General features: G+C 29.1%; 2 protein-coding genes across 3 annotated transcripts; one reads left to right on the forward strand and one right to left on the reverse strand.

The window, feature by feature from the left end:
• Positions 1-1,996: 1,996 nt before the first annotated feature.
• Positions 1,997-3,307, forward strand: LOC137805983 (bZIP transcription factor 27). 2 transcript variants are annotated; one of them, XM_068605858.2, is made up of 3 exons: positions 1,997-2,454; positions 2,574-2,651; positions 3,026-3,307. In XM_068605858.2, the coding sequence occupies exons 1-3, from the start codon at positions 2,134-2,136 to the stop codon at positions 3,092-3,094; spliced, it is 468 nt and encodes a 155-aa protein (XP_068461959.1). In that variant the 5' UTR covers positions 1,997-2,133; the 3' UTR covers positions 3,095-3,307. The 2 variants fall into 2 exon arrangements, with proteins under 2 accessions (XP_068461959.1, XP_068461958.1); XM_068605857.2 differs by lacking the exon at positions 3,026-3,307 and having other exon boundaries at positions 2,574-2,843.
• A 7,715-nt stretch (positions 3,308-11,022) lies between these two features.
• Positions 11,023-15,345, reverse strand: LOC137808499 (la-related protein 1C). The gene is made up of 6 exons (XM_068609639.1): positions 14,587-15,345; positions 13,784-14,300; positions 13,549-13,705; positions 13,356-13,446; positions 12,132-12,203; positions 11,023-12,014 (listed from the first exon to the last, which is right to left on the reverse strand). The coding sequence occupies exons 1-6, from the start codon at positions 14,935-14,937 to the stop codon at positions 11,739-11,741; spliced, it is 1,464 nt and encodes a 487-aa protein (XP_068465740.1). The 5' UTR covers positions 14,938-15,345; the 3' UTR covers positions 11,023-11,738.
• Positions 15,346-15,834: the final 489 nt, after the last annotated feature.

Raw genomic sequence — 15,834 nt, forward strand, 5'->3', positions numbered from 1 at the left:
ATTTCTCATAAATGTAGGTGTAAAAAGAATTATGGGTTTACCCACAAAATTTAGTTTAAGAATGAATATAATGTACATATGAATAATTACAATTTCTTACGAATTTGAACCATACCATAATTTATTCATGAAAGTTTAGTAGGAAATTACTTACGAATTACAAACAGTAGATAAAACAAGTACAACGATAAATAATTTATCTACAAATGCAACATGATGAGAAACTTACATACCATCTCAAATTTACCTACAAAAATTATCTCATTAATAATATGTATGTAATTTTTTATCTACATATTTTTATTATAGGTAAATGTAAACTTTTTTTTAGTGTTATTTTATCTTAGTTTCTTATAAATAAAGAAATTGTAGTTTGAAAAAACTTCACACGAGAATTTAAATAAGTTGATGAACTTAATTGACCATATATTTACATTTTCTGTAAATAAACTTTTGTCTTTTCTACTTCATAATCTGTCTAACTTTATAATCCTCACATGTGATTTAATATTTATAAAAATAAATTATCTTAATAAAAACTTCAAATTAAAAAAATACTCCACTTTAATTACTTTTTATAAAATATATACTTGCTATAATTATTTTTTCTTTGAAGACATTGAACCTAACTATCGTGTGAAGAGTGGTCAATTTGTATGATCCTTTATCCTGTCCAAACTCACTTTCCATGGAATGTTTTTTTCAAAGATCAGAGTCACTCATGACGTATTTGCAAACACGTTAAACATCCTTGAATGGAAAATCTTGCTATCACATTTGTTACATATGAAAATGGAAAATGACTGAAAAATCCAACATAGGATGAGTATCAAAACATGCACTGATGAATCCAACTTTTTGTGTGTTCTTTTGTTTATTTCATACCCATTTTAACTATGCAAATTGATTACAAAAGTTTCGTTTCAGCTATTTCTGCATGCATCAATTATTTTCACATGCATCAATTAAGTATACTTAACCCATAAAGTAATAAAAGTTATGAAAGAGATGGTTGCTGAAGACGTCAGAAGCTGCTAAGCCTGACACTCCGGACATGACTGTTCATACACAGACAAGGTACTAAACAGTGTAACCAACGTGATCAAATTTAAGACCGTTCCTTCATCTTTATTTTGATCCTGTGCACACAAGTATTTCCTTTTATTAGAGATTAAAATATTCTATGATTAATAAATTGGTGTAACCCTCATCTCATATAACTCGGTTTGATAAGATTGAGTTACATTTGAAGTTTACATTTTAACATAGTATTAGAGTTATTTTTAAATTTATTTTATCGAAAATTTATTGGACTTATCAGGTTAACAAGAGTTTGTTGAACTTATCATACCACCTGCTATCGGACTTGTACCGGTATGGTCGATCGACATCATGGTCTTCCTGACCGAGACACACGCTGACGTGTCTCAGTCCACCTGACCGAGTTGGCTGACACACCACGCACGGCCAGTGACCGACACGTATAACCATTAACGCTCAAACCAAGGTTAGTGAAGCTAAACTATCATTAAGAACTAGGTAATGCAATCCTAAGTGTGATCCATTCCACTAATCATGCATAATAAGGTAAGTCCATTAAAATAATATAAATAACACACTTTTCAAGGAAAAATGTACGTTATTATTACTGTGCACCTACCTGAGTGTCGATTACCCGTTTTACTGACTTGAATGTCGGAATGCCTTTTACAGGTATCTCTCACATTTGGCATTCACCCGAGACTGAGAATCGAAGGAGAGACACAAAGACGAGAAAGGTCTCAGCCAAGTACCTAACAACCTACCCGATCGAAAAAAAAAGACGAAAACTTTAATAGTTCTCTAGATTTCATCTATCTGTTAGGAATAAAACTATTATCAAATCATTCCTAATATTTTATTTCAAATACCAACTCTCACTTATTTTATTTTATCACAATGAATTAAACTTATTAAGAATTTCAAATCCAGCCCTAATTCATCTTCCACCAAATACTGTCACCATCATCAATAACCATCACCATCTGCACATGCAACAGGAACACCTGAACCATAAACCCCTCTCTTCCTCACTGCCTTCACACTTCTCACACCAAACCCTTGAGAAACAACACCCTAAACCGCAACAAAGCCATGGAAGATGTGTGGAACGGCATCAATTCCACTGCCTTAAGCGAGCACAACACCACCCACATCTCCAAAGGTGCAAAATTTCAAGACTTTCTAGCTGGACCCTTTAACCCATCTCCTGTGACTGCTCTCACCTTGAGCACGCGTTCTTCTGAGTACCTTCCCCTGCACAAGGACCTGCAACTGCTGCATACTGCTTCAAAGACCGAACCTTTTGCCCACCCATTTTCGAATGAAAGAGCTCCACCAGCTTCAAGGGACATGCGCAACGCACGACTCATGAAGAATCGCGAATCTGCTGCCCGATCCAGAGCCAGAAAGCAGGTAAATATTGCTTCTTCTTCTTCAACTCTTGTTATAGAGTGTAACCAAAGTCCACAGTTTCGAGTTTTCTTCTTTCTTTGCTTAACAATGATCTTTGTCTGTGTTTTTTTTCTGTGTAGGCTTACTTGATTGAGTTGAAGCAGAAAATAGAGCAGTTGCAAGAAGAGAATGCGAGACTCATAAGACAGCAGCAACTGGTTCCTTTCTTTCTTTTCTCTCCTTTGGTTATAGGTTTTTCCGTACACTACATTTTTTCCCGTTTTCTTGGCCATTAGAATATTTTATATAAATTGGTGAAAATCTGATTTCATTCAATCGATGGAATTCAGTTAGACTTAAAGTTTACTATGTAATATGTTTTTAGAGTTATTTAAATTCTATTCTAATGAGTGTTTGATGTTCGTTAAGTCAATTTTAGGAATAATGGTGTATTTTTTATTGGTGAAAAAAAAAGTAAAGAAAATTGAAAAAAATATCTTTTAACTATTTTTAATTCAGATTATCTTTCATCATATGACAGGGAATTTTTGGTAGCTACTGATAAAATGTGTGTTTTTTGTTTTGGCTGCAGTTGCGTGAAACTGCAACGAATCAGTGGAAGAGGGGCAATTTATCTCGAACATATACAGCTCCATTTTAAGAAAGAAAAAAAAATGTAAATGTTATTTTCCAAGTGTATAATTAATAAGATCAATTTCCAATTTCATATTTTCTTTTTCATCTTTTAGTAATTTTTCTTACTTTCAACAATTGTAATATAAAATAATTTACTCTTGAATTATCGTGACTCTTCTAAATATTACTATTAGGTACTCTTTTTTTGTTATGGCATAGAAATATTCACTATTGGATTTGGATTTGGATTGTTAATATTGTTCCTTCAATATTTTTTTATTCTCTAATTTTGACAATTATTTATCTTAACTGATTATAGTCGATAAAAAAAATTATTCAATCAATATATAATTTTATTGTTTAGGTTGAAGGTTTATGGTTTAAAATTTATGTAAAAACAGTTTAAATATATATTTTTTTAATTCACTGAAATATTTTTTAAAGATAAATTTATGATGAAATTTAAAATTTTTAAAAACCACAATACCTTAATCATTGAAGAGTAAACTCGCATGTTTCAAACACTATAAAAACAAATAGAGGGGTACGAGCACAAATATATCATCCCTTTTCCAAAAAAAATATTTGACTATTAGAGTGCTGCTTTTACCCATGGCCATGTTGCACACACACAGAAACTACCCTTTAAAGTATAAATATATGATGATTTAATTCCATCTTTTATTTATTTTCTCACCCTTCTGCTCTCTGGATATTAATGCAATTCCAATGAGAAACTCCATCTTCCATAAATGATTATATGATAAAGGTTGATGGTGTGTGTGACATGCTTTATATTTCTTTTATTCTTTTAGTTCAAAACTTCAATTATCTCCACCTATACTTGTACTCTTTTGCTAGGCTTTGGATAATGTTCCTAACAAACATGAGGATTCGCCAATAATAGAGATATGTAGGATAAGCCAATCAGACAAAAAGTAGTTAATGTGTTATCTGGTTTAGACAAATGTATCCGTCACTGAAACTCGTAAAATATTCGTATAACATATATCCTTCGAGGGTTTAATTTAAAAAATATTTATAAGATTTTTGACAATTCTAACATAGTTCTAACACAATTTTAAAATCAAAAAATATATTAATTTACTAAAAACTTAAATTTATTATATAAATTTTTATTATGATTATCAAATTAAAGAACAAATCCTTTTTAACTAGTTATGAGAAACATCTTTCTACTTAAAAAAAACTGAAAGATACTCGTGCACATAAATTTTTATTGTCAATTTATATAATTTATAATTATATAATATATAAATTTGTGTTTTTTTATCTTATATTTTAGAAATAATACGTATTTATGATACATAAGTCAAGATAGTTAAATTCTTAAAAAAAATATCATTAATTAGACTTTAGTTTTTGTATTGCGTGTGAAAAAATCTATATTGATTATGTAAAAAAAAGGGAAAATATTTAATCAATCCTAACAATTTATTCAATTTGATTACTTTATCTACTTTGATAATAGAAATCAATTAAAATTCTATCTGAATAATGGGAAACATGTTGGTGGGTTAGTGTGCTAATTGGTTTAAATATTAGTATATATTAGTTAATATGTAATCAATTATTAACATTTATTAAGTAAGACCTTTTCAACATTAAACTGAGAATTCAAATCTAATATATATGTAAGGATATTTGTTTGGGGGCTTTTAAAATTCGAAATATTTTCTGCAATTATGAATTTAAAATGTTAAAAATATATCATAAATATGAAAAGGATACTATAAATTATTTGTATGTAAAAAAATGAGAAATTTATATGGACACTCCCATATTTAATTTATATTAAACTCGATATCTCTCATTTTCTTAATAATATTTTCACTACTTCAATTAACGGTACGTTAAAAATGAAAAGTTTAATGACTAATATTGTTGAATACATTGAATAAAATATTTTAAAATTAGTTTTAACATGTATTTTCTTTACAATTGTCGTTTTTTCATATACATCAATTCCAATTCACCACACATCAAAACATTTATTCATTAAATTGATAAAGCATACCCAAAATTAAAACAGGTCATTAACTAATAGAAAGACGACATTATTACAAAATAATAAAATTATTCAAACGGTTCAATATGATCTACTTTTATCTCAAATTGATTTTTATCTTTAATCTAAATTTTATATTTTTAAATATAGTAAGAAAATTATTAAAATAAATTATTATCTATTTTTTTCCTTGATAAATAACTTTTTAATATAAATTAAAATATTAAAATATTTTATATTACTTTTTTTTATATAAAAAGCTTTCATGTTAGACATCATTATACTATTTGACATTTCAGCTAGGCTGACACTTCAAGTAACATCAATCATTTGCCATGACATTAAAAAAAAAATTATTAAAAAAAATACAAAAATATGGGGACTAGACCAAAACCCATATATGTTAACAAAAACGATACATAGGTATACTATACTTATTAATAAAGAATTATAATAACAGATAGATTGAAACTTATTATACCAATGAAAGGATTATCTGAATAAATTATAAATTAGTAAATTTATCAGCACATGCATTCCCTTCACGAAAAAATATGAGTAACTCTAAACCTGATTTTTCCACAGTAATTAAGACAAGTATTCCATCAATTACGAAGCATCTAAGGAACATTTGTCCTAGCAGTAAACACAGCACAAACCAAGACAAAGTCACATTTCAGCCAGACATTGATAAGACCCAACTTTTGAACTTCCTCCAAAGCATATATAACTCCATAAAATTCAGCAACCAAAGTAGTCTGAACGTCAAGAAACGCAGAGAAAGCTCCAAGAAACTTGCACAAGCGGCTAATTTATGGTTAAGATAGATATTATAATATAATTAATAATAAAAATTATTTTTTTTAAATTAAAAAAAAAACTTTTTATAAATAGTTTTCTTATTGAAAGAAAATTTAAAATTAAATTAAAGATAAAAATTAATTTCACTTTATTATAATAAGAGAAAAATATATTTATCTCATCGAAATCTAAAAAAATTTGTTAGATAGAATGTACAATACATACGACAAACAAAGGACACTTTGTTTTTTCAATGTCTCATCAACTTTTTGGGGGCGTGCCTATAGCTAAGAATGTTTTCTAACAATTACTAGACGACAACTATTTTTATGACTTTTCTTAATTTTAATAAAAAAACAAATCTGAATTTTATTTATCATACATAATCTAACTTATATCAACACAAATATCTATAGTGTTATTATCACGTTTTCTGCTTCCAACTATCTATAGTGTTCTAGACTTTTCTGTCATTTACAAAAACGTCTTATAAACAATAAATAATTTTGAAGTAAGATAAATTAAATTAAAATTACCCAAAACATAATAAATCATTTGAAACTATTTCAATTTTCATTTTCAGTAACAGAAATTTATATTTAAATTAATCAGATTTTTTTGAGTAAATTATTTTCACAAATGTCACCAACAAATTAAAAATCATAAATAATAAATTTAAAAATAACAAAACAATATATGTAGATAATATATATTACAATGAAAAAATTTACAAAGTGTAGTTTATATATAAACTCTTACATTTTTTTATTTTTTTTTATTATGTGTAACTGTTGGAGATCCCACGTCAACTAGAGATTAGAACATTTCATTATATATAAGTGGGTGCAAACCTGTTTATAAGATTGAGTTAAACTTAAAGTTTATATATCACTGAACACGCACTACAACAAAAATCTAAATAGGTTCATAATCATCTTATGAACAAAAATATCATATGTTTATATTTTAAGTATAATTACAATAAAAAAAATATAAATAAGAAAAATAAGTTATATAAAAATTATGATCAATAATATAAGTTAAGTATGGTCCCAAATAAATTAAATAAATTCAAAAGATTCTATCGATCCATTTCAAAACTTTACTAGTCTATAAATTTCAGTAAGAATGGATCCAAATACAACATAACAAATAAATATATTTTAAAATATTTGTATTAAACATGTTTTATTAGAAAATAACATCTAAAACATTATACGTACTATTGATATGTATATGAACCCCTCAATAAATCACATTAAATTTATTAAACAAATAATCGTATAATCAAGCATATATACATTAAATTACAAATAATCGTATAATCAAACATATATACATTAAATTTATTATACAAATAATCGTATAATCAAGCATATATAACATTAGTAACCTTTTCTCACCCCCCTCAATCTCTTAATTAATGTTTTAAATTATTGATGAAATAGATATATTTTCTTTCAATAATAAATTCATTTATTTAATAGTTATAATAGAAAAAAAAATACTGCATATTTCAGAATCAAATACAAAATAACTTATTTTCTTAAAAGATGCTTACAATTCAATCAATCAATAAGAAGGGAATAAAAATATCACCAAAATAAATAGTCAAAGGATTTATTCCTTGACAGATAAATTGTTAAAAATAAACAAAAAGAAAGGTAACGAGAGAAAGAAGAGGAGAAATAAAAAACCAAAGGAATTATGTCACATGTCTTTGACATCACATTATGTGTAAAAGTATAAATTACGATGTCATTATGTAACTAGTAAAATATATGTATATAATACATTTATATGAAAATGTTTAAAACTTCACTTATTTGTTATAAACTAATATTATATATAATGTGTTATGTAATATGTCAATGGCATAAAAAATACAATGTAATGATTATTTTGATAATCAAAACCAAAGAACAAATTAAATAGGAATCAAATAACTATTAGTAAAAATTGTAAATATACTGAAGGAAATATTTTAAATTAATTTTAACATGTATTTATTTACTATTATCATATTTTTTTTCACACACACTAATTCCAATTCACCAAGAACTATTTTTCTTCAAAATTCAAATTAATAAAGCATGCCACTCAAAATCAAAATAGATAATTACAAAAATAACAACAATGGAGAGAACATTATTTAAAAAAAAAAATTGTATGGTTCATTAGAAAGTATGAATTTTAAAATTTTATGTTTTTTTATTAGTGACATTAAAAGACCATATAATAAAATACTTAATATTACAAGAAATAATTACATGTTAAGAGAATATTATAGATCTTACATAAATTATAGTCATACGATGAAAAAATGTATCGAAAAAGATAACAAGAGATTTGGAGTACAAAAGTCTTAGATAGTCTTATATAAGAATATTCTCTATGATAATATCACTCTCCACCTTCAATCCAAACTAACAATGAAGAATTCATCAAATATATTATAGTTTAAAGCTAAAACCAATAAATGAAGGATTATAGGAGTTATAAATATAATAACGAGAGTTTCTAGGGATAGAATAAACTAATTCATCTCAAAATATTGAGGTTATTTAAGACTCAACACATTTTTTTTACCAAAAATATTTTTACTACTAACAAATTGACTAGTAAAAATTGTTCTTTTGCATCAAAGAAGTTTTATCGACATCTCATACTAGTCAATATTTAAAAAATTAAAAATCCTTCATAACATAATTATCTCATACATTTTGTTTGGTTATATAGAAGATAGGGTATATATACAATAGATATGTCAATCATCTCACTACTTTTGGTAAATCTTTGGTAGCAAAATAATATTGATTTCATATTTGCTAATAGAAGTCACTACATTGCATGATATTTTCCTTAAATGAAATGGGAAAATCATCTTAGTCAAAGAAAAAATAATTGTTTGAAAATGTTATACAAAAAATTTGAAGATCACTCGCTGTTCTATTTTAAAAAATGAAATTCCACCAATCTTCAACACTTATAAAACATAATCAATTGAGAAAAAAATACCACGTGAGTTATATCAACAATATAGATATACTTATATCAACAATGATCTAAGTTATGACATATTTATAGAGGTAGAGTCCATTATTCAAGTAAGTGTTTATCTTTTTGCATGGAGTACCCCGAACATGTCAAATGTTGAAAATTTCACATTAACTAGAGATCTAACCAAATCATAATATATAAGTGGGAGAAATTACAAAGCTGGTTTTGTGAGCACGAGTTGTTAAACACATTTTTTAATATGGTATCAAAATCTATCATAGTAAGATTTGTTAGACCCATTGTGTCATTCATTTTCGGACTATAATCGAACCATCTACAAATATTTAGTTTCACGTTTGAGATATATATACATCAACGTGTGAGAGATATAATAAATTCTACATCAACTAAAAATAAAACCAGTTTACAATACATAATTGAAAAAAAAAATCTAAAAATCCAAATTTCACATGTGATAATTTATCAATATAAGCCAAACTAGTTACCTAAAAGAAGAGAAGGTAAACAAAATTTGAGTTCATCCGAAAATAATGTATTTTACATGACTTACTAATAGAGTGATAGTAAAAATAGTCAAGCAAATAAGGCATGATGTGTCTACTTCATGAAGAGAATCGTATCTTAATAGCGAACTGGTGGAAAAAGGACACTTGGTGTCCCTATATTTTTAAGAAAATAAAATTATTAATAGTAGTTTCGGTTTGTAATGTTATATTATGTGGTTTAAAGACATGAATGAGATTTGTTGTATTGTTGAAATATATGCTGAGTTACTTTTACCAGTTAGCTACTTTATTTCCAATTTTAAAAACAAGTAATTTTACACATTCCTCTAAGTTGGAGGTAGCGTGCCTAATAGTAAATCTTCTTTTATATATTTCCAGAAATCTAACTAAACTTCTAGTAAATCCCAATTATCAAATTCTATACCAATATCATCTTCCTTTCTCAAAACACCCCAAATTGAATTCTTAATAAATAATAAACTACTTAACCAAATAAAAAATTTAATGACTTTAACTTGATTTTCACTTTACTATCTCGATTATATAATCTAATATGATTTCTGAAGAAATAAAGAAAAAACGTTTATAACTTATTCATACATTTTTATCTATTCAAAATTTATTTCAACTAAAATATCAAGTATTACATACCAAATAAGGGTCTAGTTCATGAATGTGAGTGAGACATGAATTATAAATGCAATTTAATACTTTATAATAGATGTATGGTCTCACTTTTATTCTCTGAATATTATTACAATCAATGGGAGAAATTACACCTATCTCGTTTGAGACAGTGCAAAATAACACTCTTACTTTAAATTTTAAGATTGACAGTTTTGCTTTAACGATATTCAAATTCAAATTTCTTCACATTTTAAATGAACATTCACTTTTAACAAATGACATTTATCTCTCTAGTATTTTTAAATACAATTATTTCCAATAATTTCCATCTTCTCTAAATCTATTCGCAAAAATAAAACACATGATATAGAGACTATAGAGCTGAAAAACGTGAAATTAATTTAATTTCTAAAATTGTTGAAAGTGGAGTTCTCATCATATAAAACTAAAATTTAATTTCAAATATTCACTAAGAATAATATGAAAACCAATATATTATAAAATATAATTTTGAATCACAGAATGAGAACTTCGCACAAATGCAAATCATATAAATTCATTTAGCGAAAAAAGACTTTTACATACAAGTTAGAGGAGTAAAAAACTTCACATACAAAACTCGCTTAATAAATAACAACTCAGCTAATTTGTATTTGATAAATATTTTACAAACTAAATTCAAAAATTTACATTTCTTCTCTTCATTTAGTAATAGAGAAAAAAAGGGCTATATGTGGTGTAAAATAATTTGATGCTATCATTGAAACACAATATCTAACGTATAAAAACATAAATATTTTTTTTTCTGTAATTATAAAACTATTTAAACATGTGAATGTATAACAAATCAACTCGAAAACAATCACTTGCTAATAATTATTTGAAAACGAAAGTATAAAAGAAAAAGTGAAGACATGAATACACGATGTTAGAACAGGCAGGGCTATGAAATAACGAAGACAAGTTGGATGAAGGGCAAAAGTCTAAATTTGACAAGATTCCAACCTCATACAGCTGCAAAAAATATAAGTTTAAATCACCCGACAGGGGCAAATTTATGGCTAGTAAGAGTCTGAATGAAATAAAACTAAGAAAAAAAAAATGTAGTCATTTCCAAATATGATGTGAAGGGGAAATAGCAAAGGGCATCATACAATGATTGAGTAAAGCAGTTGCGGAACAAGCTCAGTCAGTCCAGCAGAAAGCCATCTTCCCCTTCACTGAGTCAACTAGTAGCTATCAAACTCGTTCAACACCCATTGATCTCACATATAATGCTCCTAAACCAGGTGAGAAGATGAACCCCAAAGAATTTAAAAATGCAGCCGAGGGGAATTCAGGGGAATAAAAACAAAAAATAATCCCCATGTTAAAGTAAACTACCATCCCACCATTGGAGTAGGAACATTACACCCCATATAAACAAGTAATCACAAGAGTAATGCTACTAGCTCCAAAACACAAAAATATAAATGTGCCTTTTGAGGGCCATTTTTACCATTTGGTGTTTTTTTTCGGTTTTATAAAAAGGTATTTTCTTCCCATTTCTCAATCATGTTTTCCTAGATACCTCATGAGAAATCATGTCCCACTGTGCGATATGTAAAAATTGAGACCTGATCCCTGCTTCCTGCCTCCCTCTGAAGAATATTCATCAAAAAATGTTTTAAAGAACGGATGCAGCTCTAATTTCTGGCAGAAATAGAATGGTCTGAAACTTGAATGCCAACTTGTCCAGTACTCTCGCCAGTGGAAAGCAGATATTGACCATTCAAGTCCCCGAAGGGTCTATTCTGTGAAACATCTAATACCCCAGCATCATCATTGTTAGTTGTTTCCAGAGTAATGTTTTGGACTTGTTCTGCCAGCTGTCCAATGGTTTGAGAACCTCTAGAATTAGGAAGCTGAGCAGGAGGCATGATCCATCTCCTCCAATCATTTCTTTTTCTTACTTTGTCACCCTATAATCCCAGAAGAATAAATTAAAATAAAGAGATTTAACAAACAGATATAATCTGAGTATCCGGTTTACTTAAATTTTAAAATAGGGAGATACAATGCAAGTTTGACAAAAATACCTGAATTTCAACAACAGATGAAGCTCGAACAGCATCTATCACAGTCTGGATATTTTCAGTCAAATACTTCACCTACAACATAAAAAAACTAGTCATCTAATGATGAACAATACTTCATCTACATGTCCACAGTAGAAGAATACTGACTGAAATCATGAGAAGAAAAAAATATGGAAAACTCTAACAGACTACCCTACATATAATAATCAGCTTTAGAAGTGATTCCAAAAATCACATACAATAAGCAAACATCTAAGGACACCATTTAGTCATCTATTTCCATTTTACCTATGTCAGTAAAAATCAAAATCAAGAAAATTCAGGCAAGACCAACCTCTATACACATTATTAGTCACTCAAATAAACAAGTTAATAGTTTAATTTTAATCTGATTAATCAGGGTTTGTACAACAACATAACACCATCAAGAAACATGAATATAGGATTCCTTAAAAATAAGATGGTAAAATTGAGTATAGCAAAACTTGGTTCATTCAAGTCACATCACAAATCATAAAGCAAATTGTGCACCACCACATTCACACTTGGTATGTGTGTATACCATGGAATATTACTCAAAACGACCCCCCTATATCCGTTATTACAGGGATCACACTACAGTTAGCTATCATCATCACTGTCATAGTGTATAGTTAAAAAAAAATCAACTAAAAACCTCTTGAGACAAATAACAGAAAATCAAAAGGATCATCAGTGAGGTTTGTATCCAACCCTTTTTAGTCTAACAACAGTGGTGCATAATTCATGTATCAACCATCATTCCTTACATTTTGGTCCATTCTGACAGTAGCACAACACTTACCATGCACCTGTTCGTAATACCTTAATTTCAATACAAATCCTAATCTTAAGAGTAAATTCACACTTCCCTCAGACATTTTTTGTTATAACTCAATAAACCAAAAAACATATGCTACAACTGTTTGTCATCCCGCGAAGCTTACAGAAAGAACAGTAAAATATAGGATAAATTGGACCCCATATGTCATCAATCATTATTCAATATAGAAAGCACCCAAACAATAATACAACAGAAAGTTTCAGGTAAATTTATATAATAATAAAAAAACCATTTAATCCTCCAACAGATAAATTAGTTTAGTTATGTAGAAGTTAAAATGCAGCATTGTATTATTAATCAGTTATAAAACCAACTTCACATACAAAAAAATCAGGCATCCAAATAACATCAAACCAACTTACCTTCTTGAAGTTTGATATTAAATTTATAGGAACCCATCCCTGGTCATCCATGTTCCGCCTCAAGTATATATCTTTAACTAAATTATCATTGCTGAAAGAGACAATTTGTGGTAAATATGTGGTCAACTTTCTAAAGCAGTTTAAAATCACAAAACAAAATCAGAATAGTGATTAATCAAAGCATAAGCAACACCTAAAATAGTAATCAATCTGGTTGACAATCTTAGTGTGCAAAAGATTATCTGTAGGTTGAAAAAACATTGCATTAGGTGGTATTGGAGAGACAAATGGGACACCTCTCATTGATTCCAAGGGTGGGGGTGGAACATATACCATCTGAGGAGGTATTTCTGCAAAGGCAAACAATTATCAGACCTTGTCCATAACAATAAAAGATCATCTTAACCTTCTTTATATACATCACGTACCAGGAGGATACCCAATAGAACCATAAGGAGGTCGCATTGGAGGTAGTGGTGGATATAATTGAGCAATATTAGGAGGTGGTGGAGGCCTAATAAACCTAGGAACAAATCTTGGAGACATATAGTTGTCTCTACCATTAAAATTACGGTGATTACTCCAGTCCTGATTTCCACGGTCATGATCACGCCTACCCCCGTAGTTATGATGGTGACCATCTCCACGCTGATGAGGACCACCACCATTCCGGTGTCTAAAAGAATTCCGTTGTTGCGGATGATCATTAGACACAAATCCAGCTCGTGGTTGATGCTCTTTTGGTGAAGAATTATAGTTGTGGGACACAGCAGGAGCCATAGGCCCTTGAGGCCCCGAAGTTTGTGGAGGAAGGTGACCTCCATTAGAAGAAGGGCCGAAATTACCTCGTTTATTAAAAGACTTCTGATGAGTCTGCGCAGTGTTGTTCCCACTTGCATTATCCCTATCTTGCCTATGCGGTGAAGAAACCACACTTCCAGAACCCTACAATAGCAATGCACTCTCAATAATCCACATTCCAGACAAACTAAAAGATAGATCCAATTTACAATCACCTGCAACAATCTTGATCTAAATTCTAATAATAAAAACAAATATGCACTGCATTATTTTTCAGTTAGTACAATATAGAGAGAAGACAACAAACACCAGACAGGACTGAATATTACTACAAAAAATTAATAAACTACACTGTCCACATATTTTGTATTTTTTTTTTAGTTTAATAATACAAAATTGGAAAGAAAAGATGGATGAAAAAAAAAAAAACCTGCAATGATGGCGTAGACATCGCATCCACGGAACCCTTGTCCAATTCCAAAGGCGAGGGCGATTTTACCGCCGTCGCACGGGCGGATTCCGACAGTGCAGGCCAGGAATCTGCATCCATGACGGAAGAAGATGCACCATTGGAGGGCTTATTCCACGCAGGCCTCTTCCCGGTATTGACATTGTTTCCACCGCCGTTGTCAAAATCGTCAGCCGGGGCAAAATTGATCAAGGCAGAGTCTACCGGCAGTGGCGGAGAGGAAGGAGGCGCAGCAGCAGCCACAATCTGACTCCAGGGCGAGGAGACTCCAGGCTTAGGAGAATGATTGGGAGAGGCACCAGTCATAGTCATTTGAATTGGAATCGGAATCCCAATCGAAAGAAACAGTGTGTGTGAGTATGTGTTAGGGTTAATCTCAATCTCAATCTCAATCAATCTCAGTGCGTGTGTCTGAGAGATGATCGAGGAGAAGGTGATAAAAAAATTTGGGATTCCAAGAGAGAAAGTGTGTGTATGTGTATATTAGGGTTTGATCTTGGATCGCAAGTGGTAGAGGTATTTGGTTTGTTAGAGAGTGTGCATTTATAAGAAGGAGAAGGGGTGGGGTCACGTTGTTTCTTGTGCTTTTTTGCTCGCTTCTCACTGTGACTCTCAGAATCAGAGATCAGCTTCCTTCTTATACCATCTTTTCTCTGACCCTCCAACTTTACCCAAATACTCCTACCCGCGAATAAATTTATTCTAACCAAACATCATTCTAATTCAAGATTTATCATTCCAGAATTAATTCATTCTCATTCCAACTACATTTTCAACTTATCATAGTTATTATAGATATTATTTCATCTTTTACAAACTTATCTTTCTCTCCAAAATTCTTCAAAACAAAACTTCTTTTGCTTACCTTTTATTCACGTACATCTTCAGCCACCGTGTAACCGTATACTACGTCTCTAAATCATCATAACTAATTCAGTTAGACTAAATATTTTTACAATCAAATTTTTAAATAAAATAATGTTCAATTTTTTTTTCTATATTTTTAAAAACATTAAAAAAATATTTCTATATTATAAATTTCAATAAATATTTTTAATAATCAAATGTTCAAAATATTATATTACTATATGGTTTATAATTTTTATGTTTTTTAAATCTTAGTAATGTATATTGAATCATAGGTGTCTTTCTGTTTTGAAATAAACTGTTTTTTTTTCTTCTATTAATACTGTTATACTCGTTACTATT

Source organism: Phaseolus vulgaris, chromosome 3, assembly GCF_051622355.1.
Source record: "Phaseolus vulgaris cultivar YP4 chromosome 3, ASM5162235v1, whole genome shotgun sequence".
Classification (NCBI taxonomy): domain Eukaryota; kingdom Viridiplantae; phylum Streptophyta; class Magnoliopsida; order Fabales; family Fabaceae; genus Phaseolus; species Phaseolus vulgaris.

Excerpts from the sequence above, each read along its gene's own strand:
- LOC137805983 (XM_068605857.2), top strand. The coding sequence starts at position 2,134 with ATGGAAGATGTGTGGAACGGCATCAATTCCACTGCCTTAAGCGAGCAC. Across the intron at positions 2,455-2,573 it reads GATCCAGAGCCAGAAAGCAG|GCTTACTTGATTGAGTTGAA; the intron begins GTAAATATTGCT and ends TTTTCTGTGTAG.
- LOC137808499 (XM_068609639.1), bottom strand. The coding sequence starts at position 14,937 with ATGACTATGACTGGTGCCTCTCCCAATCATTCTCCTAAGCCTGGAGTC. Across the intron at positions 14,301-14,586 it reads TGTCTACGCCATCATTGCAG|GGTTCTGGAAGTGTGGTTTC; the intron begins GTTTTTTTTTTT and ends TTGCTATTGTAG. Across the intron at positions 12,015-12,131 it reads CATCTGTTGTTGAAATTCAG|GGTGACAAAGTAAGAAAAAG; the intron begins GTATTTTTGTCA and ends CTGGGATTATAG.